General features: G+C 38.8%; 1 protein-coding gene across 3 annotated transcripts in view; it reads left to right on the top strand.

Moving 5' to 3' along the window:
- The window catches only part of PPP2R3A (protein phosphatase 2 regulatory subunit B''alpha), a 202,712-nt gene that overhangs the window by 73,559 nt on the left and 104,594 nt on the right, over positions 1 to 24,559 (top strand). For all 3 annotated transcript variants that reach the window (XM_044252310.1, XM_044252309.1, XM_044252311.1), the window contains 2 exons: positions 12,123 to 12,389; positions 19,886 to 19,989. In XM_044252310.1, the coding sequence (XP_044108245.1) occupies positions 12,123 to 12,389; positions 19,886 to 19,989 (371 nt within the window). The remainder of the gene's footprint in view (positions 1 to 12,122; positions 12,390 to 19,885; positions 19,990 to 24,559) is intronic.

Here is a 24,559-nt window from a genome sequence, read left to right as displayed (position 1 = left end):
CCAGTGGGCCTTCAGAGCTGTCTGGCAGTCCTACTACAGTTCTCTAATCCCTCACTTTCCCACTCTTCAGATGACTCATCCATTCTTCTCTGTTTCTAACATCTCTTCCATTCTCACCCTCAGCTAATGGTGTTGTTTCCTATTTCACTAAGAAAAGTGAGGCAATCAGAGGGGGATCTTAAGCTAGCCCCCTAGCCATATCAGTACCCATATACTCTCTCCCTTTCTTTCTGTTACTATATGTGAATGATCTGGGCACCTCCTTAAGGCCAGCCTCTGTACTGGTGCTATAGGTCCCATCTTCTCCTACTAACTCAGGGACTTTCTTCCCTGATTGGCCTTTTTTCTCCCACATTCATCAATTTTTCCCCATTACTAGGTCTTTCAATTAGCAGATAAACATCCTATATCTCCCATCTTTAACACAAGGCATCCAAAAGGCACTTGGCATCCAAGAAGCACATTTCTGTCAGCTGTTATATTTGCAGTATAATGCTTATCGTTAGAGGTTTGACCATCAGTTCTAGCCTTCTCATATGACATCTGTGCATTGAGCCCTCACCCAAAATTACTGAAAAGTCACAGACTCACACACACACCCAATGAAGATGAGCAAGGTATTTAATAGAACTGCTACTGTGTGTTCATTGACATGTAATGTCAGTAGATTGAAAACCCTGTATTCCTTCTAACTTTAGTTGTCTGATGTATTGATATGCTACAACTGAATTCTTATGCTCTATAATGAGCAGTCTCTAATTGAATTCCTGAAAGAGAGGGTAGAAGAAAAGCAGACTGAGGAGGACAAAGAACTCTAGGAACTAGAAGTTCTAGATATCCAAGAATTATTATGCCTAATAATTTTAGACTCTTAATTATCTCTTCTTGCCCCAGATCCTAAAAGAAGATCTGTCTCTAAGTATTAGGAATACTGAGGGGCAAAATATTTGATTTGTAGGTTCTTTCTGTTATTCGTCATGGAATGTGTTCCTGTCATTTCGAGGCAACTGAAACAAGACACAAAATGCTTGTTAGACTGCCTGTTTTGCTGCAGCCAATAAACTTAAGGCTCGAGGACCAGGCCAGGATCAAAGAAGCCATGGATAAGCAACACCACACAACCTTTTCCCCACCTCAGAATTCATTCTTTAAGAGTAAAATAACATTAATTACACAAAACAAGCTATTAAACAATGTGAAAACACCAAGTTAGAGCCTAAAGGAGGATATCAAAATTTAGGATTAAGAGTAATTAACTAATTAGCTTATAATCAATTTCTTAAAGCTCATTTGCAGTGGTATTTTAAGCAGTCTATGATTCCAGGTTATTACCTCTTTTAACTACTCTGGCAATTAAAGCCAGGTTGAGAAAGGTTTTTTTTTTTTTTCTAGATATAATTTGCACAGTATAAAATACACCCTTCTGAAGTTCGTAATTCAGTAGGTTTTAGTATATTCAACAAGGTTGTGCAGCCATCAGCACTATCTAATTCCAGAACATTTTCATCATCCCCCAAAACCTGTATTCATTGGCAGTCGCTCCCTATGCCCTCCTTCCCTCAGTCCCTGGCAACCACTAACCTACTTTCCGTCTATATGGATTTGTCTATTCAGGATGTTTCATGTAAATGGAATCTTACAATGTGCAGTCTTTTGTATTTGTCTTCTTTTACTTAGCAGAATGTTTTCAAGATTCATCATGTAGCATGTATCAGTGCTTCATTCCTTTGAATGGTTAAATAATACTCCATTGTGTGAGTATCCCACATTTTGTTTATCTATTCACCAGCTGATGAACATTTGGGTTGTTTCCACTTTTTTGGCTATTATGAATAACTCTGCTATGAACATTCATGTACAAGTTCTTGTGTGGACTGAGAAAATCTTTTTTTTAAGATTTTATTTATTTATTCGACAGAGAGAGATCATAAGTAGGCAGAGAGGCAGGCAGAGAGAGAGGGAGGGAAGCAGGCCCCCTGCTGAGCAGAGAGCCCAATGTGGGACTTGATCCCAGGACCCTGAGATCATGACCTGAGCCGAAGGCAGCGGCTTAACCCACTGAGCCACCCAGGCACCCCTGAGAAAATCTTTTGATTTAGTATTTTTAAGTTTTTCAAAACAGCCAGCTTCCTTTTTTGAATCAGAAATACCCTTCTGATGTAGCAGAGCTTCCTCTTAAATATGTAACTTTTCTCCCCCCATAGCATCTTTTGAGCAGAATCTTTATTGTCACTTCACAGTGACTCTCTTGTCTTTCTGGACCTTATTCTAACATTGAACACAACTGAGCTCATTTCCCAGGCTTGCTGTGCTATGTATTTCTGTCACTCAGATTTTCACAGCTTTGCTGCCTTACTTACCCCACAAGCCTTCTTCACTCTAAGGTCTTGGTTGACAGTATCATCTCAGTCTTCATAGCCATGTTAAGCTGAGGCTGGTGAATGACTTGACAAGTATGTTTATAAAATAAAGGCTAGACTTATTTTGGCACAACACATTGCATATACAGTATTAACTGTTTAGCAGTTTTCTACAAGTCAAAATAAATGATTTACTTCTTCAGGCAATTGTTCAAATTTTTCTCTATCCTGTGTAATCAACCCATTTTTTTTTCTTAAAATATCCCATAGTGCAGATTCTTTCCAGAGAACGAAAGAATTAATATTGTATATCACCATTGTCTTCACTAAAAGGAATTATAATCCTTTCTGAAGAGGATTCAGAAAGTTCTAGAGAATCAAGCCGGAGTTTCAGACTAAGCCTTAAAGAATGAATTCTACAAAAATGGAATGTGTTGGGTGTCACACACAGCTTTATTCTTTCTCCTTCCCAGTCTCACCTTCGTTGAGAGACAGGCTTTCTAGACTCACTCCTAAGTTTTTTAGGTCCTTTCAGGACACGGTAAGAGAGCACCTTTTCCTGCTTTTCTTAGAAGCCTATCTTAAAAAAATCCTTCACTTTTCAGGTCACAGCAGAGGCTAGCCTTTCTTCCACTTAAGCTGGATAAGGAACTGGTAAAACGCTGTACCCAGGAACCCACAACAGCTGGTTCTCTTTGAGAAAGATTATCATCCTTGCTCTATCCTGTTTCCTCTAGGGGAACATGTATGGAACACATAACAAACCCCAGTCTAGGCAGCTGGATCTTGAGGTAACAAGTGATGGACCCCCAGTCCCCAGAAGAGAGAGAGTATGAAGCTTTTTCATCCTCTGCTCAAGCTTTGTTAAGACCCAGGTTGAGCACATTGTCCAGACAGAACAAACATGTGTCATCAGACAGGGTATGCTCATGAATAATCCGTAAGCTGAGAAGGGATGCAGGTAGTTGTGCAGGAAAACATCTACTGTTGTGTAGTTATCGTATTTGGATGGACTTCATATATGCTCTAGAAGGCAGGAGAAAAGATCTGGTTTATTTCAGAAGGACATTGGGAAGACCTTACAGTTGACTCTTTATATTAAAACTGCCCACAGTTCTACCCTTTCCATGGTCTCAAACTGAATTTATAGACTATGCATTAATAATTTTCTATCCTTCATACTGGGTAGCCCCCTGCCAGGCTAAACTCTCACCCAAAAACACCCAGCCCCATGAATTGTACTTACTCTATGATAAAGGTAGAGAAGAGAGTAGATAATAGATCATGTTTGCATCAGTAGTGAAATTCCTCATACTTGATTTTTCCCACTAAAAAAGAGGTCACTCTAAAAACTCTGTTCTTTGCAACTATATTTCACTTATATACTTCTTGAAACTAACTCATTCTGAGATACCTTCTAGAACCAAACACATTTATTTCCATATAAGCACAAATAAATAAATAAAAAGCAAATAAACCAACTTCGTGTTGGTCTTTTTCCATCAATAACTTATTGCCGTGGACCAGTTCTTTCCTAAGCGCTGTTAGGGGGCCTGGTCTCTTCTCCTTCTGATTTCTTTGGAAAGCAGTTAGATAAACAAAAACTACAGCTCACTTCATCATCAAAAGAAATGGAGAAATGTTTTCTTAAGAGTGTAGGAGACAGGCTCTATTTTAACTACTCTTCTGACTTGGAAACTTCAGAGACTTATGGGAAGTGAATGAAATTAAAGTATTTGTTTTTCTTTGCTCCAAATCAGCTTTATGCTAGGTATGTTAGGGAAAAGAATAAACCACTTATTTATTATCTCCATACCCTCAGCACCAAGTGAAATGTCTCTGTAAGTGGCCAGAAAAATACTTGTTTGAATGACTATAAAATTGACCTTACCCTCAAGAGTTTAGATTCTTGGAAAATAGTTATCAGATTATAAAATATTGTAGTAGAAACCCTTTTACTAGAACACAGTTGGGATTGATAATTAGTAGGGAATCATAAACTCTGTGTATGCATTAAAAATTTTTATTTTAACTCAAAACATTAATTTATTCAGATCTTTTGGTAGAAGGCCAAAGCCTTTACTTCAACTGTCATTGGAAATTGGAGGTCCATATAAGATCTTTCTTTAATAAATCACATTCAATACATTTGTTGACTGATTTAGAATTTCTTTAAAGTGAAGAAGGAACTTAAGTCAGTAGTGAAGCAATTCGAATGTAGACTCCTAGATTTTCATTATCTTGTCCTTTATCTCACCCATATGTAATGTAATTTTACAACAACAACAAAAAAATGTTTGTTTGTTTTTTTACCTAACAGCTTGCCTTTACTGAATCTTTTTTAAAATCGTTTTATTTTTTTTATTTGAAAGAGGAAAACCATGCATGCGCCTGTGTGTGTACCAGAGAGGGCCAGAGCGGGAGGGAGAGGGAGAGAAAATCTCAAGCGGACTCCACTGAGTGCCAGCCCCACTTGTAGCTTGATCCTAGTACCCGGAGATACCTGAGTGGAATCTCCACTTACCTGAGTGGAAACCAAGAGTCAGCTGCCCAACTGACTGAGTCACCCAGGCATCTCTTTTTACTGAATCTGTATAAAACAATTCGACTTAGTTGTTTTATTTTCAATTTTAGGAGTTTTAGAAACAACAGCTTTTTTCAACATCCGTATTTCATTAGCTTATGTAATATGTAATTCAATTGAGTAATTACTGTAAAAAGTACAGCTAACATAAACAAGTGGGTACAGGCACAACCAACTCTTATTAAGCAACTACTGTGATAAGAAATATGAGAACATAACAGTAACTAAATTGTTAGTCATGGATCAGTATGTTCCAGGTGTCAGGTTCTCTCTTTTACAGGAGAATGGAGATCATTGGCTGAACCAGAGAATAGGTTAAGTAGAAGTTATTTAAGAGTAATGGTATTTCAATAGGAGAATTGTAGTCTAGGGGGCTTACATAGGGAAACCTTCATGAAATAGGTAAAATTTGAGTTGGATTTTGAAAGATGGGTAGAGTATATATGATTTGAGGAATCCATAGTCTCTCGTGGTTCACCTCCCCTTCCAATTTACCCAAATTCCCTACTCCTCTCTAACGCCCCTTGGCCCTTGATTTGAGGAGAAGGAACAGGAAAGGGATGATGGGATGAAGAGTCACCTCCCACATTGCTGTTGGGAAGAACAAGGGGAACACAGTTTAAGATGTAGTTTAATTGAAAAAGCATTAAGTCATAAGCCTAAGACCTAATGCCATTAGTAACAGAGTTTTTTGATGTTTTAATTAAGGGGGTAAATAATGAAGGAGTAAAAAATTATTCTAGGCAAAAGTGTAGGAAGAAAATCAGGGAAAGCTAGAGCTCAGAGTTACCTTGTAAGCCCAGTGAGAGGAAATTGGGTAGAACGGAAGAGCCCAAGTTAAAGTATTAGAGCAGTGATTTCATCCATAATCTTCTGTCAACCATACTATATATTGAAAGCTTTCATGTAAGATTTTGTATGAGTGGAGAATTCCACAGCTTAAAAAGAAAAAAATTTGAAAACTATAGGTTTTAGACATATAAGCCCAATGTACACATCATGAAGCGTCAGAATGTTTGGAAGGAAATAAATTTTTAACAATGTAGATCAGGGCACCTAGGTGGCTCAGTCAGTTAAGCATCTATCTTCAGGTCAGGGATCAAGTCCTGCATCGGGCTCCTTGCTCAGCAGGGAGCCTGCTTCTCCCTCAGCCTGACACTCCCTCTGCTTGTGCTTGCTCTCTCTCTCTCTCTGACAAATAAAATCTTAAAAAAAAAATGAAGGAAACAATGGAAATCCAAAGAATTTAATTCCCACTAAATTTGACAAAAGTTCAGTAGAAGAGCGTTATGAGCTATTTTTCGTTTGGGGGTTTTTTTGGTAATGATGTTTGGTTCATATTTTCTAGAAATAGAAAATAAATATTGATTAAATGATGTGATCAAAAATGAAGATTGAAGAGGATGTTTGAAGTTTTATTTGTAAATGACTATATGAGGCAGATGTTTAGTGTATAACAAAATAATAGAATATTTTTTAAATTTGAGATTATTTCTTTAAATCTCCTTAAAGAAGAAAGTGTCACAAATTCAAGACTACTATGTCATTGCTGTTTGCTCATCTTTTTTACCTTTACTGTAGCCGTATTTCACTCACATATATCTAAACCTGCTTTCTTACGACATTCAATTGTTCCACTTTCTTTTCTTAATAAGATTTTATTAATTTATTTATTTTGAAAGAGTGAAACAGTGTGCAAGTGTGGGCAGGGGCAGAAAGAGAGGGAGAGAGAGAATCTTGTTTTTTAAGATTTTATTTATTTATTTGACAGAGATCACAAGTAGGCAGAGAGGCAGACAGAGAGAGAGGAAGGGAAGCAGGCTCTCCGTTGAGCAGAGAGCCCAATGCAGGGCTCCATCCCAGGACCCTGGGATCATGACCTGAGCCAAAGGCAGAGGCTTTAATCCACTGAGCCACCCAGGTGCCCCAAGAGAGAGAATCTTAAGCAGACTGCACTGGGTAAGGAACCCTTGACCCCATGACCCCAAGATCATAAGCTAAAATCAAAAGTCAGACGCCCAACCAACTGAACCATCCAGGTGCCCCCAGTTGTTCCACTTTCTTAACCCACACTTTGACAAAAAATTTTCAGATATGCCCAGATCCAGGATCACTCCAGCAAAGTATGTTGGATAACTTAAGATAGGCTTCTGCACACAAACCAGAAAAAAAGGATTTGATTTTAAAATATAAGATCAACAGACCTCTTTCTATATTACCATTTGAGGCTGAAAGTTTTTCTCCATATTTGCACTGGCTATATCTAGAGAGTTTTATGTATTTGCTTCCCTTCAAAGAAGAAATTTTAAAAACTGTTCTTAAAATGATAGATTGAAATTTGAAGTGTAGCTTGTTCTTTTTTCATAAAATACTAAATAGCAAAACCAAAAATGCTCTCCATGTTCTTTTTCTAATAGTTTGAGAAGAAACTGATTTATGTGGATTGATATCTCACATACTCTGAGTTTAAGAAGTTAGCATTATCTGAGAAGTTGCTATTTTTAGGTCCAGCTGTAATGTTTCTAACTTTGGTGCTAGAGTAGTGGGTGCTTCCTTTCCCAGAAGGCTCTGTATTCTCAACATGTGCAGGTCAATTTAACAAAAAGCTATCTACAAGGAGCAACAGGCCCACTGCAGGCGTGTTCCTAACTTGAAAATTATGATCAGGTATTGGGAGCCACTGGCTATATTTGGGAACCAGTTGCATGTCAGTACAAGCATGGATTGTGGTCCCTGGAGACTGGGAGAGCACAATGCTTGAACTTAATTTCTTTTGGAGATAAGAAGAAAATACTTGAAGAAAATACTTTCTACTTGACAAGATTGACAACTTTTTAAATCCGACCATCTTCAGAAGTGTGCTGGACAGTGGCTAAGTAAACATTCACTTTTCAAAGATGATGATCAAGGAAACATCTCTACGAAGGGACCCGGATTTAAGGGGAGAATTAGCTTTCCTGGCAAGGGGCTGTGATTTTGTTCTCCCGTCACGGTTTAAGAAGCGGCTGAAGTCATTTCAGCAGACACAGGTTTGGAACTTGGGTGTTTCTTTTAAAATATTTTTATTACTAATAAAACCACCCAGTGAACTAACTTACAAATAATTTTATAGCTCACTTGATATTAGATCAAGGAATTAATCTGTGTCCTCTATTCAGCTATTTGCAGAAAGCTATTTGTAGAGAGATTCCAACAGGTTTAAAAATAGACCTTCTGGACCTGAAGTACAGTACTCACATTTTTGTCTTGTAGAGAGGGAATCCAGTTTTAGAGACAATAATTACACCTCAACAAGTATCGTACAATTTCAAATTTAATAGAAGTATCTTTGAGAAACTAGAATTTTTGTGTTAAAATTCTTCTTTGCCCTTTGAATCAATAGACTATGTTTGTATTAACATATATACATCTGTAATGAATTGTTTTTAAAGTATCAGTCCTGGTAATCTTCTTTTGAAGGAAGAACTAATTATATGTAGAGAGAGTTGTGTGGATGTGATATAATGTATGTAGGTAACAAAGGAGTGCAGTTAATTTCTGGGTTGTAAAAGAAATGTCCTCTCTCAGCAAGCTGTGATACTGAGTCATTTCTGCCTGTGATGACAACTTTGCAGAATCCGTGCTTCCTTGCGTATTCTGTAGGGCCAGTGTTTTACCAATTTGCCTTACCTTGAATACAGTATGAATCAAGGGTCATACAAATGATGGCCACCCAGAATTTGGCAAGAAACCATAGTTTCATAATTATTATGACCTAGAGTAATTTCAGATTGAGTGAACCATATGAAATTGCTTATTTTTAAAAACAGGTCAAAAATGGTCAAATACTGAAAATGCTACAGTGACATAATAGTATAAGGATACTAAATGATACGATGTTTTTAGACCAAAACGAAAATGGAGAATTGAGATACTTTCCCCAGCTAGTTCTATTTTAATGCTGTTTCTAAATTTGAATTTTTATTCAAAAATTTTTTATTCAAAAAAAAAAGTTTTTTTCAAAATGAGTGTCAAACTTGCTGTTAAATCTTCCAAATTTTATAAAACTGTGTTATTCTATAGTATTTATAAAGGGCTAGTTTTATGAAGCTACTTTAAATTACGTGTCTTCTATTGAATTCAGTGAAAAGTAAATTGATAACACATAAAAGTACAAAATAAATGCATTCTTTTCCCTTTTAAATATTAACATCAATTTTGTTAAATATCAGATTAACCAAAGAGTTAAAAAATACTTCCCTATCAATGAATTGCTTGATGTTAACAAGTACACTAAGGAAAGCAAAGTGGCTTATATCATTGAATACCCATTTAAATAAAAACTTTGACAGATAGCCAGGGTTTGTTCTCAATTTTTACTTGTTTCTGTTGAAGCAAACAGGTAGAGTTAACATAGAAGGCCTTGCCCTAAAGCTTTTTCACTAGTGCATATTCACTAGACTATTGGATTTCATCCCCACTGCCACCAGTGTTCTTAATCCTATGGTTATAACTCCCTGGATGTCATACCACAGAAAACATTTGGGGAAACAAAAAAAGAATTTTTGTGACTGTATACTTGTAGTTACAGACCTGTTTCAGCACAGAATAATAAAAAGGGGATGACACTGGCGCTTCTGGGTGGCTCAGTGGGTTAAAGCCTCTGCCTTTGGCTCAGGTCATGATCAGGGTTCTGGGATTGAGCCCTACATCGGGCTCTCTGCTCTGCAGGGAGCCTGCTTCCTCCTCTTTCTCTGCCTGCCTCTCTGCCTACTTGTGATCTCCGTCAAATAAATAAAATATTTTTAAAAAGGGGGGGATGACACTAATATAAATGACCTATTTACATATAAACATAAAGCCCCTGAAGAATTATATGTCTTCTTATAGAAGTTTAGGAACAGTTTCTACTGTTATGACTCATGGGACATTGTAATAATATTTACAGTTTAGCATTAAAACAGAGAGAAATGTTTATGTACAGATTATCAATTTGTTAAGTCAAAAGTGGTTGTAAGCTTTAACTTGTTTTACAAATGTAAATGATCATTTCTCATTGCATCTGAAGGACCATGCCAAAGTATGCTTAACCTTTTGAGAACCTCACCATGTGGCCTTGTGTCTCATTTTCTTAAATAAGGACATATCTGGGGTGCCTGGGTGGCTCAGTGGGTTAAGCCGCTGCCTTCGGCTCAAGTCATGACATCAGGGTCCTGGGATTGAGTCCCACATCAGGCTCTCTGCTCAGCAGGGAGCCTGCTTCCCTCTCTCTCTCTGTCTGCCTCTCTGTCTATTTGTGATCTCTCTCTGTAAAATAAATAAATAAAATTTAAAAAAAATAAGGACATATCTGTGCCTAGCACTGTTCTTTTACCTGTATTAGTTACATTCTGTAATTTCCTTTAATCTTCACAAAAACCTTCAAGAAGTAGGAGTTATAATCTATTTTATTACTGAATTCTAAAATGTTAAGTAACTTCCCTGAGGTCACGGAACTCATCACTGTGAGAGAGCTCATCACATCAGAGCCATCACTGTTGTTTTTTTTTTTTTAAGATTTTATTTATTTATTTGACAGAGATCACAAGTACCCAGAGAGGCAGGGAGAGAGGGAAGCAGGCTCCCTGCTGAGCAGAGAGCCCGATGCAGGACTCAATCCCAGGATCCTGGGATCATAACCTGAGCCAAAGGCAGCGAGCGGCTTAATGAACCACCCAGGCACCCCCATCACTGTTTTCTTTTAAGTTTTTCATATTTCATTAGCCTCACTTCTCTCTGTGCAGTGTTTTCCTTGTCTGTTATTTTATAGGGGTGATATCTTGATAGTGCAGCAAAATCTTGGCATGACCAACTGACCTTTATATCCCCAGTAGTATTAATATATGAGCAGACTCGACTCTACTGTATTAGTGTCAGATATTAACCTGAAAAATGGGTCATGCGTGACAAGAGAAGATTAAGTCATATTCATCACATATTTATGTGAATGAAGCTTATCTTCTTGTAGTACTCGTGCTTTTCAAGGGTAGCCAAGATTTTTATCCTGAGCTTAAAGGTCTGTTATGAGCCCATATGTCAAAAGGAAATATGATATTCAGATCTACCACTCAGAGATAAATCATTGTTAAGACTTTAGGAATGGCATTAGTATAATTTAAAGAAAATGAACATTTGAGTAATATTGTATGTTCATGGTGGTCAGCAGTCATGTCACACTCTCATACTTCATGAAGTATTTTATGAAGTGGCCGTGCCCATGACCCTTGATAGATAATTTGATCAAAATTAAGAGAAGAAATTAAAACTCTGACAATCTTCATGGAATTCTTTTTGCTTTTTCTGCCAGGAATCTCAAAACTAAATTTAGTCTTCATTGGTAAAGTAGACTTCTACCTGAATGTTAGTGTACCTCTCTTCCCCTTTCCCTAAATCATAGATAATCTTAATGTCTTCATTGTCCACCACCCCCCGCCCCACCCATATACTGTCCTTCCTTATGTCTCTTTATGGCATACCACATCAAATCCTTTTTGGAAAAAGGAATGATATAAACTGTAAATGAATTAAACTCTGAAGGGAGTTTGGCTGTGTTGAAATTAATAACCACGATCCTTGCTTATTACTGGAGTGTACCAAAAATGAGAGAAATGTGTATCATAGAAAAAAATGGCATGCCCCCCGGGACAAATAAATCAACCTGGTGAAAGACGTTCCAAAACTAAACCTCTTTAATTTTCTTAACAAAGACTTTCTCTGCATCAGGGACTGATGGTGATTTTACCTAGACAAAGTCAAACTAGAGAGAAGAAGGTGAAAGGAGCCCCCCTAATATATTTTAGATTTATGCATTTCAAAAGAACTTATTCTATGTGCCTGTTGAAGTAGAGGTAGAAATGTGCAGAAAGATGAACAGTCTTTGAAAAGAATTTACTGATCTAATTCCAACAGACTAAGAATACACCTGAAGATACAAAATACACTGTCGGATTTTTAAAGCATAAATCTATGTAAACTCTGGTATTGACAGATAATTAATGTATTTACTTTCTATGGATAAGCATTCCCTAGAAGCAAACTTACCCTGTTCAGTAGAGTGAGCTCTTGATCTCTACTGTCTCTATTCTTATTACTGGCCAGGACTTTCAAGAAATATATGCTGTTTAGAATTTTTGTGTCTCATAATCACATTTTCCTTCCAGATTCAAAATAAACCAGAAAAGAAACCTGGAACACCTCTTCAACCTACAGCCACCTTTCCAAGTAGTCCCCAACCTCTCTCCGTTGTTCCTCATGTGAATAATGTTGTGAATGCACCATTGTCCATAAACATTCCACAGTTCTACTTTCCTGAAGGACTCCCTGATGCCTGCAGTAACCATGAACAGACTCTAAGCAAAATTGAAACTGCTTTCATGGATATTGAAGATCAGAAAGCAGACATCTATGAAATGGGAAAAATTGCAAAGGTAATGTAACTACTAACTGATGTATTATCTCTCTTTCTCTAACAGTCCCAATTTCTCTCTCTCCACTGCCTCTTTGCTCTGTTTTTAAGCATGGCTTAGTTTTTTCCCTTGTTGAAAAAATTTATTTGATCCTGATACACCATCTGTGGTCCCATTTCATGGAACTCATAAGTTTGAATAAAACCTTAGTGTTTTTCCTCTTTATCCTCCCATTTAATATAGGAATTTCATCCATGACATCATCAACACATAAATTCATTCTCTGCTTGATTGCTTTCAGTGACAGGAAGCTCACTGTCTTGCCAAGCAACCTGTTCCATTATTAAATAGCCTCACTTGTTAGAAAAATTTCCCTTGTATTGAATATGAATGTCTTTTTTTGTTGTCACCCATTGATCGTAACTCAGCCCTGAAGCCAGACAGGGAGCCATTGGGCCAGCTCAACACCAATTCTACTCTAAAAAAATGGATTTGTTGCTAGGAACCAAGTCTTTGATACCTTCCAATATACCCAACTGCTTCTAATTTAGGATCTTAGCCTTTCATGCCAGGACTACTGAATATCTTTAGTAATTGGATGCTACATCTCCAGTCTCCTCCTAGAACAATTAATACTGAGCATGAGCATCAGATTATATTTGATCATGGCATTCCCTAGCTCACCATCTGTAGCAGCACTTCGCTTTGTTTTGTTGGGTTTTATTTTCATGCGTATAAATTGAAGAGTCAGATCATATCAGGATTTAGCAGTGGTTCAGGCTGTGCTTCAAGAGGCAGAGGGGTTTAATAGACTAGGGGTTGCATGTGGGCAAGTAGCAGACTAAGTGGAAGCACCTGAGACCCCGTGTGCACTTTGACAGTTCCCCTGCTTTCAGGAATAATATTTTTGTAATATTTTATTTATTTGCCAGAGAGAGCACAAGCAAGGGGAACAGCAGGCAGAGAAGGCAGAGGGAGAAGCAGGCTCCTCGCTGAACAGAGAGCCCAATGCAGGGCTTGATCCCAGGACCATGGGATCATGACCTGAGCTGAAGGTAGATGTTTAACTGACTGAGTCACCCAGGCTCCCCTCAAGGATAAGATTTTAAAGTTTGGATACTACTGATCTTGAGGACAAAACCCAAACCACTATTCCCTGCCTAAGCCTGACCTATTTGCCCTTTCATAGGATTGCCTCTGTATTTGAGCTCTCCCAGTTCTCCCCTCCAAAATGAGCTTCCACTCCTGCCAACCCCCACTTCACTCATCCTTTAAGACTTGCCTTCCATCATGTCTTTGGAGAAGTCGCTAAATCCCCACTCCAGTCACGTCCTGCCCTCTTCTCTACCTACATTCAGAATATTTGTTACTGTTGGTGGTTTTGGGGGGTTTTTTGTTTTATATTCTTCTCTTTAATCAAACTATTGAGCACATTGTGTTAAGCAAAATACCACACTTAGAAAAAGTAAAGCAGGGAGACTGGGTGGCTCAGTCATCAAGTGTCTGCCTTCGGCTCAGGTATGATCCTGGGGTCTTGGGATCGAGCCACACCTCAGGCTCCCTGCTCAGTGGGGAGCCTGCTTCCCCCACTCCCACTCCCCTGCTTGTGTTCCTTCTCTCACTGCCTCTCTCTCTCTCAAATGAATAAATAAAACCTTTATTAAAAAAAAAAAGTAGGGGCGCCTCAGTGGCTCAGTGGGGTAAAGCCTCTGCCTTTGGCTCAGGTCATTATCCCAGGTCCTGGGATCGAGCCCTACATTGGGCTCTTCGTTCAACAGGGAACCTTCTTCCCTTCCTCTCTCTCTGCCTGCCTCTCTGCCTACTTGTGATCTCTGTCTGTAAAATAAATAAAATCTTAAAAAAAAAAAAAAGTAAAGCAGATAGATTCTTTTTGATGGCTGAGTAGTATTCTCTTGTCTGTGTGTGGGGGGGTGTGTTTATATACATACCACATCTTCTTTATGCATTTATCTTTATGCATTTATTTATGCATGGACATCTGGGCTTTTCCCTTATTTTGGCTACTGTGGACATTGCTGCTATAAACATTGGGGTGCATGTGCCCCTTCGGATCACTACATTTGTATCTTTGAGATAAATACCCAGTAGTGCAATTGTTGGGTCTTAGGGTCTATTTTCAACCTTTTGAGGAACCTCCATATTGTTTTCCAGAGTGGCTGTACCAGCTTACATTCCCACCAACAGTGTAAGAGGGTTCCCCTTTCTCCACATCTTCAGCAAAATCTGACATTTCCTGACTTGTTTATTTTAGCCATTCTGACTGGTGTGAGATGGTATCTCATGGTGGTTTTGATTTCTATTTCCCTGAAGCTGAGCGATGTGGAACATTTTTTCATGTGTCTGTTGGCCATTTAGATGTCTTCTTTGCAGAAATGTCTGTTCATGTCTCCTGCCCATTTCTTGGCTGGGTTATTTGTTCTTTGGGTGTGGAGTTTGATAAATTCTTTATAGATTTTTGATACTAGCTCTTTATCTGATACGTCATTTGCAGGTACCTTCTCCCATTCTGTGGGTTTCTTTTGGTTCTGTTGATTGTTCCCTTTGCTGTGCAAAAGTTTTTTGTCTTGATGAAGTCCCAATAGTTCATTTGTAAATTGGAGTGATTTTAGGAGAAACAAAAGGAATTCTTTTTTTATTCCCACCTTCTTCACCCCCCATCTTAGAACTTGCTTGTTGAACCCTTAGATATTTCTGATGAAAAGTAAACTCTCATTGCAGAAATGACAGCTCACCTATTACCTGTCTATTTTAGACTAAAGGAAACTGGAGTTCTATGAGTACTTAACCTGAATTCATGAACTAGCACATGTCAGGAGGCTAGTCCTCTTAACTCCTGGCATTGTGCTGTTTCTACCATATGTTATCTCCCCCGAGCATATGCTAATATACTGTTAGCTAACTTCCAATCAGTATCCACCCAAATAAATTACAGGTTCTTTCAGGGCATTGGTATTTTCTTACCCAAAACTTTGAGAAATTGACAACTGTATGAGCCACGATGGTAAATTATCTGAATGAGGTGGTACTATGAATCTAAATCCAAGAGACAGGGACGCCTGGGTGGCTCAGTTGGTTAAGCAGCTGCCTTAGGCTCAGGTCATGATCCCAGCGTCCTGGGATCGAGTCCCACAGCGGGCTCCTTGCTCCGCGGGGAGCCTGCTTCTCCCTCTGCCTCTGCCTGCCACTCTGTCTGCCTGTGCTCACTCTCTCTCCCTCTCTCTCTCTGACAAATAAATAAAATCTTTAAAAAAAAAAATCCAAGAGACAGAATTTAGTAAGGCTGAAGGAAATCTGAATTTAGAGATAACATGTTAACTGCATAAATGCCAAACAAGGTTATTTCTAACATGCCAACAGTGTGGATAAGAGAAACAGGCAGTTTCATGGATTGCTTCAGGCAGGCAGACAAGGAGAAACTGTCCAATTAAGGGACATAATAGTTCCTGGTGCTGTGGTGGGTACACCACAAATGGAGAGCAGATCCAAGTGAGACCCACACCTGTTCTGTCTGGAATACAAGTCCTGTAGCTCAGCTTTCCTCCTCTGAATATTCCCTGCTTGACTGAGAATCCTGTTCTCCTCTGCCTTTCCACAGCCTTGTCTCTGCCCTTCTGTTGTGGCCCTTCTGCCCTTGTCTCATTGTAGCCCTGCCCTGCTCCATGGTTCAGTGGTCCTCTAGCATTCAACAGATTTATGTCATCATCTCTTGCATTTAACTAATCCCCATTTAACCCAGCTTTTACTTGGCTATGGCTGTCTATTAAAACTCACTAAGCATCCTGTTTTCAGTTCTCTTTTCCTGTGTGCATCGGTCTTCTCTGCCAGAGCGCGAACTCTATGCCCATAGCATTTGCACTGCATGTGCTTATATTCTCATGACAAGTTGGGTGTAGGTAGAGGAGAAGAAAGACAGCCTTTAAGGGACAATGAAGGGAGAGGTAGAGCAATAAATGAACCGGTCTCAGAATTCTTGTAGTCTATAAAGCTGTTGGGGAGGCCAGCTTGAGTCTGCAGTCTACTCTTAGTGCAGGCTACACTTGAGTGTAGCTGTAGAGACTGGGGTCTGTTTTTTGAAGTGCAAAGAAAACTGTGTTTATGAAATCTGCATCTATTGCTGAAGTTTACCTAATTCATTTTTTACCTCAAACAGCCCTGGAGACATTAATACCCATTTCTGATTAAATTCTAAGTGTGTAATGTGTACTTTTTCCCACAGCTTTAAGTGATAAGGGAGAAGAAATTAATACAGAGAATGAATCTAAGAGAGAGAAAAGCAGAATAGGAACATACACTGAGGAACACTAAGAAAAGCATTTGTCGGGGTGACTGGGTGGCTAAGTGGCTTAAGGCCTATGCCTTTGGCTTGGGTCGTGGTACCTGGGTCCTGGGATCACAAGCCCCGTGTCGGGCTCTCTGCTCGGCGGGGAGCCTGCTTCCCCTTCTCTCTCTGCCTGCCTTTCTGCCTGCTTGTGATCTCTGTCAAATAAATAAATAACATCTTAAAGAAAAGCATTTGTCTTTGAAATCAGAAGACTCACCATGGAGTTTTAACCGCTAGCAGAAAGTTGAGAAGAAGAGGGAAAGTGTCTTCTGAACTTAAGAGATCATCAGCTTCTCTCTTCTGGCTGAGGTAGCACTGCCTTGAGCTATCTATCATGCCTGTGTCCTGTAAGGCAGCTTCTCTGTACCCTTATTTCCTCATCTGTAGAATGGGCTGAAAATACCTGCCCTCTTCTGCATGGGGATTGTGTGGTAATCAAATGAAATAACAGGCATAAGACATTTTAAATGTTAAAGAACATTGCAGGTATTGGATAATCATCTCCTCCTCCTCTGTGACTCATTAGATTGCCTTTTTTTCGATTGTTAATGTTGTTGGGCCATCCTTAGGTCAAATTATAGTTGTTGGATTTTCCTTGCTCCAGCAATTTTGATTGCCATAGACTGACTTTTCCTCCTCTGAGTTTCCTAAACCCATTTTCTGTATCTCCCTCCATATCTCCACTTGTCTTGTAAAAAAAAGTCTTGACACTGGCTTTTTCTCTCCTCTGTTATTAAAGACTCTATTCTATTGCTCTCAGGTTAATATCATTTACTTTTTTAGGTTCTTATTGATCTTCTGACACCCTTTTTCTTAATTCTTTGGTTTTAAGCAGATACAACCAGCTGTACATTTTTTTAAATAGCTACAGTGTAATGTCTACATTGCATTTTTTTCCTTTGGCATTTTCTCCAAGAGCTAATAACCCTCATGCTGCCTGCCTAACACGTGGCTATTTACGGTACCCCACTGTGAGAAAAATAGGCCAGCCCTTTTCAGTCTGTTTTAATTTTTGTAAAGATATATTTATTTTCAGAGAGAGATCATGAAGGGGAGGGGTAGAGGGGGAGAGAGAGACAGTCTTAAGCAGACTCCACCCTGAGCTCAGAGCCTGATGCAGGGCTCGATCTCACTACCCTAAGATCACAACCTGAGTGAAAAGCAGGAGTTGGATGCTTAACTGACTGTGCCCCCAGGCGCCACCCAATCTATTTTAAAACCTATCCATTCTATAACTTATATCTTGGGATTTTGCCTTTGAGTCATAATAAATGTATGTGTCAATCTCTCACCAACTTTTACTACTCCTTAGGAACTTGTATGTATGCATTTTAACAGTTTTCTGGAGAAAAAGACTATAATCCAAGGGAATGAAAGTTATATAAACACTCAGTCCCTGGTAGTGTTTTAGCTAAGGCATGGTGACCACTTCCCAAGGTTGAGCTGGAAGATTCCTGAGTCTTCCAATTCAGAAAAATCATTGAGTAACTATACTGATGGGAATTTCAAGCACTTTGGCAAGCCAGTTCCAATCTCTCCCTGTACTTACTTTCTCTGTTTGGGGCTCTGCACTCCCACCTCTACAATACAGACTATTGTTTTAAGCTTTCTTAGCAGTTGCCAATTGCCTGTCACATCTAAGAGCATTTTCTTGGCAGACTACCATTCTGCATGAAAGGGAAGATTGGGATTGGAAAGTGGAGTTGACAGTTTACCACCCAAAGTATATTAATTGTGAGCTTTGTACTTAGGCAATCATAATTTACACAATAAACAAAATCCATTTGGTTGCTAAGCAACACCTTTCCCTCATTCTTGACCTCAGTGGAGGTATTTGACCTCTGGACTTAAGAAATCTTAAATTCCACCCTGTTTGCCTAACATGATTTAGTGGCCCGGCAGGACTAGCTATTATTTCTGCCCAGTACTTACCTCCCTCTGCTCGAATCTCACCGTCCATATCCTCATCTCCAGAGTGAATCCAGCAGCCTTTGGCTGTTCTCTCAGCATAACTCAGATTCATAATCTCAGACCAGGTAGTCCTCATGCTTCTGTGGGATTCCCCATGCACTGAGCCCTCACACCAGGAGCAGGGTCACCAGAACCTAGTATAGATTCACATCCAGTCATTCTCCAAAGGAAAAGCTTCCCTTTGTAGGATCCTGTGTCTGTACCTTTTATGACAAGATATAATTCCTTCAAAGGTTCCAAATTTGGGAATATGTTTTACATGCATGTACAAAATTGGGAACATTTGGAGACTTCTCTACTATTAGATACTGTTATTACTCAAAAGAATTTTTCCCTCTAGGGAGAAAGCAGGTAAATTTGGTAAGAACTTTTTCTTGTGAGAGTATAATCAATTGAAAAAGAGTTTTTTATTAAAGGAAAAAAAATACCTTTTAGAGTATTGTAGTTGTATATTGTAGTTTTATAATCATTCCCAGTTCCTCCTAAGGCTTTTATAATATGTAGCCATTTGTGGTAGTTTCTAATATATAAATAAATGATTAGCATTTTGATTTTTTTTTAAGGATTTTATTTATTTATTTGACAGAGAGAGATCACAAGTAGGCAGAGAGGCAGGCAGAGAGAGAGAGGAGGAAGCAGGCTCCCTGCTGAGCAGAGAGCCTGATGCGGGACTCAATCCCAGGACCCTGAGATCATGACCTGAGCCAAAGGTAGCGGCTTAACCCACTGAGCTACCCAGGCGCCCCAGCATTTTGATTTTTATCTCTAACCTTGTATCTGCATTGTAACAATTTAGGTAGATAGCTATTTTCTTAAACAGTCTAGGCTTTTACAGTTCTCCCTGACCCTGGAGCTTAATAACATAATAATCAAAGAAGAGATGGGTGGGAGAGTGTACTAACACCAAGTGACCAACCAAGTGGTAGGAAGGGAGACTGGTTGCTTTAACTATCAGAAAAGGAAAAGACACATCACGTAAATGAACTTGGAGAAAAGGTAAATGGATTTCCCTTTCCTTCATTGTTGGCCCTCTTTCTCTCTGAATCTACCATGGCTTATATATTTGCCTCTGCCCCAGTTTTGCGCCTTCAGGGGCCCTCTGTCCACTGTGGCACGAAGGGTAAAAGCCACAAGGGCCCATTGTTTGGCTCTGTCACCTTTTCACCGCCCCTTTACTTACACTGTATTTGTGTTTTATTTGCAGCTCTGTGGCTGTCCTCTCTATTGGAAAGCCCCCATGTTTAGGGCTGCCGGGGGAGAGAGGACAGGATTTGTATCAGCACAGTCATTCATTGCCATGTGGAGAAAGTAAGTATATGAGAAAGTAAGTAAGTATATGAGGAAAGTCACTACGGGGCTAGGCAAAGAATTGTCTGGTTTTCACAATGTGCTTTATTAAGGTCACTTATTTTACTTATTTATTAATTTCCTTTTTCCTTTATTTGAACAAGTAAAATTCAGTGATTCACAACTATTTATAACCACACAGAAATTTTTTCCATGGTCTTTATCTTACAAGTCTAATCAGTAAAAGAGATCTTCAGAGATGCCTTTCTAGTAACTCTTTGAAAGTTTCTTAGTTTTGCTTGTTAAATTTGGGTCTTAGGATTTGACTTGGTAACAGTGACATAAAAGTAAAGACTCTCCTTTACGGGGAGCAGACCACCTGTGTCATGTGAGAAATACAGCTTTCATCCTCATGATCCACATTAAAATATATCTAGTTGATTTATCAAAAGTAACTGAATTCTAGTAGATTTTAATCATCACTCTTTGAAACTCCAGTTAAGAAACAAATATATATATCCTGACAAGGCTCCCCCCCCTTTTTTAATTCCAGTATAATTACCTACAGTGTTATATTAGTTTCATGTGTACAATATAGTGATTCAGCAATTCTATACATTATTCAGTGCTTATCATAAGTATACTCCTTTTTTTTTAAGATTTATTTATTTATTCGAGAGAGTGAGAGAGAGCATGAGCAGGGGATGTGGGGGCAAGGGGCAGAGGGAGAGGGAAAAACAGACTTCCAGCTAAGCAGGGAACTGACTTTGAGCTCCATTCCAGGACCATGGGATTATGACCTGAGCTGAATGTAGCCGCTTTACCACTTAAACAACTGAGCCACATGGGCACCCCCATAAGCATACTCGTAATCCCCTTTACCTATTTTACCTCTGATGAGTTTTTTGAACTACTTCTTTTCTTTTTTCTCCCTTTCTTCTTTATAAGTGATTTCTTGATAATACTTACACGTTGTAAGAGAATGTCACAGCTTGCCCTCCTACTTCTTTCAACTGACCAGCCTTTTTTACATGTGTTCTCCTCACCTTTTTTGGGCTAACTACCCTTCCTAGTAAACTGTTGGGAAATGCTCTTCACCTGTTATCATCATTGTCATCATCATTATTATTTAAAATCAACATAGAGCAGTAGACTTCAGCATACTTGCTACCTAAAAGCCCTTAGTAGTAGGATACCTGGGTGACTCAGTTAAGTGATTGTCTTCGGCTCAGGTCATGATCCCATGGTCTGGGCTCCCTGCTCAGCAGGGAGCCTGCTTCTCCTGCCTGCAGCTCCCCCTGCTTATGCTCATTCCCTCTCTCACTTTTGCTCTCTGGCAAATAAATAAAATCTTTAAAAATAAATAAATAAAAGCCTTTAATAGTATAATGCTTAAGAACATAGTTGGTGATTAATAAATTTGTTCTTATTTTTTAAAATTTATCAGCAAGTTGAGTTCACCAAATTCTTCTTGCATTATATTAGAACTACAGTGATCAGAGTATATAGAACTTTTACCAGTTCATGAACTTATTTTAAGGAAATGCACCAAAGCTAAAAGTTAAAATGCTTCACGTTTACCAGGTAAATTTTAGTGGTTTTGTTACAAGTTCTGAGTTGTAAGTTCTAAATTGTAATTCTAAGTTATCTGAATACCAAGAACTGAAAGGACCCTAGGAGAATCATTCCTCTTACACCATCTAGATGATACTTCAAAGTCAGTGCTGTGATCACCATTCTACCTCTTCTATAGCAAGTAGAAAACTGCTGGTTAAAATCTAAGAAATGCCTTTTTAAAAATGTGTGTGAATAAGTAGTCATAAAAGTAAGGGAATTCTTTAGAGGCTAGAAATAATGTAAACACTAACTAATAGGAATGAACCAGCAGAAGAACTGACATTTGCCCTTAGGGTATTTATCACTGGTATTTCTGACAGCCTAGAACCTACAGGAAGAAAATAGAGCCTAGGGCCTGAACAGTAAAGAAGTCATTTTGGATTCCCTCTCCTTTTCCCACCCGTAAAGTCAAGACTTCAGCTGAGTGGTCCAATTATCTATTATTAATTATTACTGTTATTTTAAATTACCATGTAACAGTAGCAGAATTCGAGAACTTGAAATGTATACATGTTCTAACTTTTATTCCACTAGCTTCTTTAACCCCAGTAAGTGTCAGGCCATGAAAAGGCCTTAGCTGGAGAATGAACCAGGGGAAGAAACAATAGAGATACAGCACAGCTCTTGTCAGAGGTGTCTTTAGCCATTGAGATCAGAATTATTGGTCATCTAACAGGCTTGAAAGCAGCAAGAAGTGAGTTAGAATTCTCAACAATTGTTTAAGAGAAAACTTTGAACAAGCTGGGAGATTGAAAAAAAGAAAGTAGTCTTGTTCTATAAGGGATTCAACCCAGAAAGAAGACTGTAACTACTTATATTTTAACTTATTTTGAATATTCTAGGACCCTACATTTGTGAGCCTGAGGCTGACTATAGCAAAGGAAAACTGTTAATCAACTTGATGTACCTGCAGCTAAATGGCATAATATTAGAATAACAGCCTGAGGAGGGGGGTGTCTTTAGTCCGTAAGTCACTGACTTAGGGTGGACATTTGCTTTGCTGGGTAGAGCAGCAGCAGCCACCACAACAGCTGTGTTCTTTTATTGAGATGGATCATCTTAATTTTATCTCTCGGGAAAAGGTATTTCTGCAAAAGGCGAAAGAGGAAAAAAGACATGAAGCACAAGTCTTCATTTTAGGTAACTACAGGAAACTACTTATGAAGTCATATAGCATGGGCAACTGTCCCTGTCTTTTTTCTCATTTGGAAAAAATTTCTATGAATAGTTAAGTGTGTATGTTACCTATATTGAAGCTTTAGCTTATGGCCCCATACTAAAATGGTTGGAGCGCCCTCTCGTGGGAGCTCCTTTCTATGCTCTTGAGATGTCTTTTTTAGTTTAGTTTAATTTTTATTTCAATTCCAGTTAGTTAACAAACACTGTAATATTAGTTTCAGGTATACAACATAGTGATTAAACACTTCCATATGACGTCCTGTGCTCATCACAACAAGTATACTCCTTAATCCCCATCACCCATTTCACCCATCCTCCACCCACCTCCCCCCTGGCAACCATCAGTTTGTTCTCTATAGTTAAGAGTCTGTTTCTTGGTTTTTAAAATGCCTTTCAAAAGCAAGGGTGCTTTATGGGGCGCCTGGGTGGCTCAATTGGTTAAATGTCTGCCTTCCGCTTAGGTCATAATCTTAGGGTCCTGGGATCGAGTCCCACATTGGGCTCCCTATTCAGCAGGGAGCCTGCTTTTCCCTCTCCCTGGGTCCGCTGCTCCCCCTGCTTGTATTCTCTCTCTCTCTCTGTCTGTGTCAAATAAGCAAATGAAATCTTGAAAAAATAATAAATTAAAAAATAAAATAAAAGTAGGGGTGCTTTAAAATAGACCCTAGTATGGCTATTTGGGGAGACTAAGCAACTCATAGGCATGATGGTTTGAGTTATCATATTGACCTTGAAGAAGATAGTGTTATTTTTGCAATTTTTAAATAAATTTTAAACTTTGCATAAAATGACTTGGGCACAAGTATAGTACATTAAATTTTCAAATATGAAAAATGACCGGTAGATAAACACAGAATTAAACATATTGGTATATACATACACAAACTGACTTGCTCCAATAATAGACTCTATGTAATCTTGTAAAGTCAAAGGTAAAAGTCACCAAATAACAAGAAATAATTTCCCTGCTATCCCAGTGCTCATGGGGTGGAGGCTCCCTAGCCCTCTCCCTAATTGTTTGAAGACAAACCTCTTAGACTCTTATTCCCCTGCTCCTGCTCTCCCTCATTCCCCTGTCCCATTGCCTGTTTCCTGTCTACACTCTGGCATCTATTTTCTTGCAGTCTTGATATTTTTGGGGGGGTAAGACATAGGTCCACAGCCTTTTTGAGTTCCTAGATTACCAGCTTTGTGGCAGAACTCCTCTCAAACAGTAATATTTTCCAGCTTTATTATGCTTTATTTTCTCTTGTATTTTAATGTTAGCATTTCATTTGTTTATTGACAAAATAATACTTTGTTTTAAGAGCTTTGGAAGATAACAGTTTAGAATAGCTATGTTTACCTTCTTCAGCTTTCACAGCTTTTATTTTTCTCCTTTTCTCTTCCATATAGAGTTCACCAGCCACTATCATTGGCGAAAATCATAATTCACCTTTTCTTTCTTTCTTAATGCTTCTGATAGGAAAGAGCTATTCTTGATTTGCCTTTATCTTCTGAGTATCTCTCATCTGTGCCATCCTTTCTTTATAAAAGTGCTCCTTTCCAAAAATCCCCACTGTTTTATTTTGATCGTTTTCCAGCACTTATTACATACTAATCTTTTTTTGAAATGTATATGTATTTAATTCTAGGGGCCTTGAGTATATTAAAGAATGATAAGGAGAATTAATATACTGTAGCTTTAATAATCACAAATGAGGGGCGCCTGGGTGGCTTAGTGGGTTAAGCCGCTGCCTTCGGCTCGGGTCATGATCTCGGGGTCCTGGGATCGAGTCTCGCATCGGGCTCTCTG

Source organism: Neovison vison, chromosome 6, assembly GCF_020171115.1.
Source record: "Neovison vison isolate M4711 chromosome 6, ASM_NN_V1, whole genome shotgun sequence".
Taxonomy (NCBI): domain Eukaryota; kingdom Metazoa; phylum Chordata; class Mammalia; order Carnivora; family Mustelidae; genus Neogale; species Neogale vison.
Note: the sequence above shows the minus strand (reverse complement) of the source record. Positions and strands in the feature narration are given on the sequence as shown.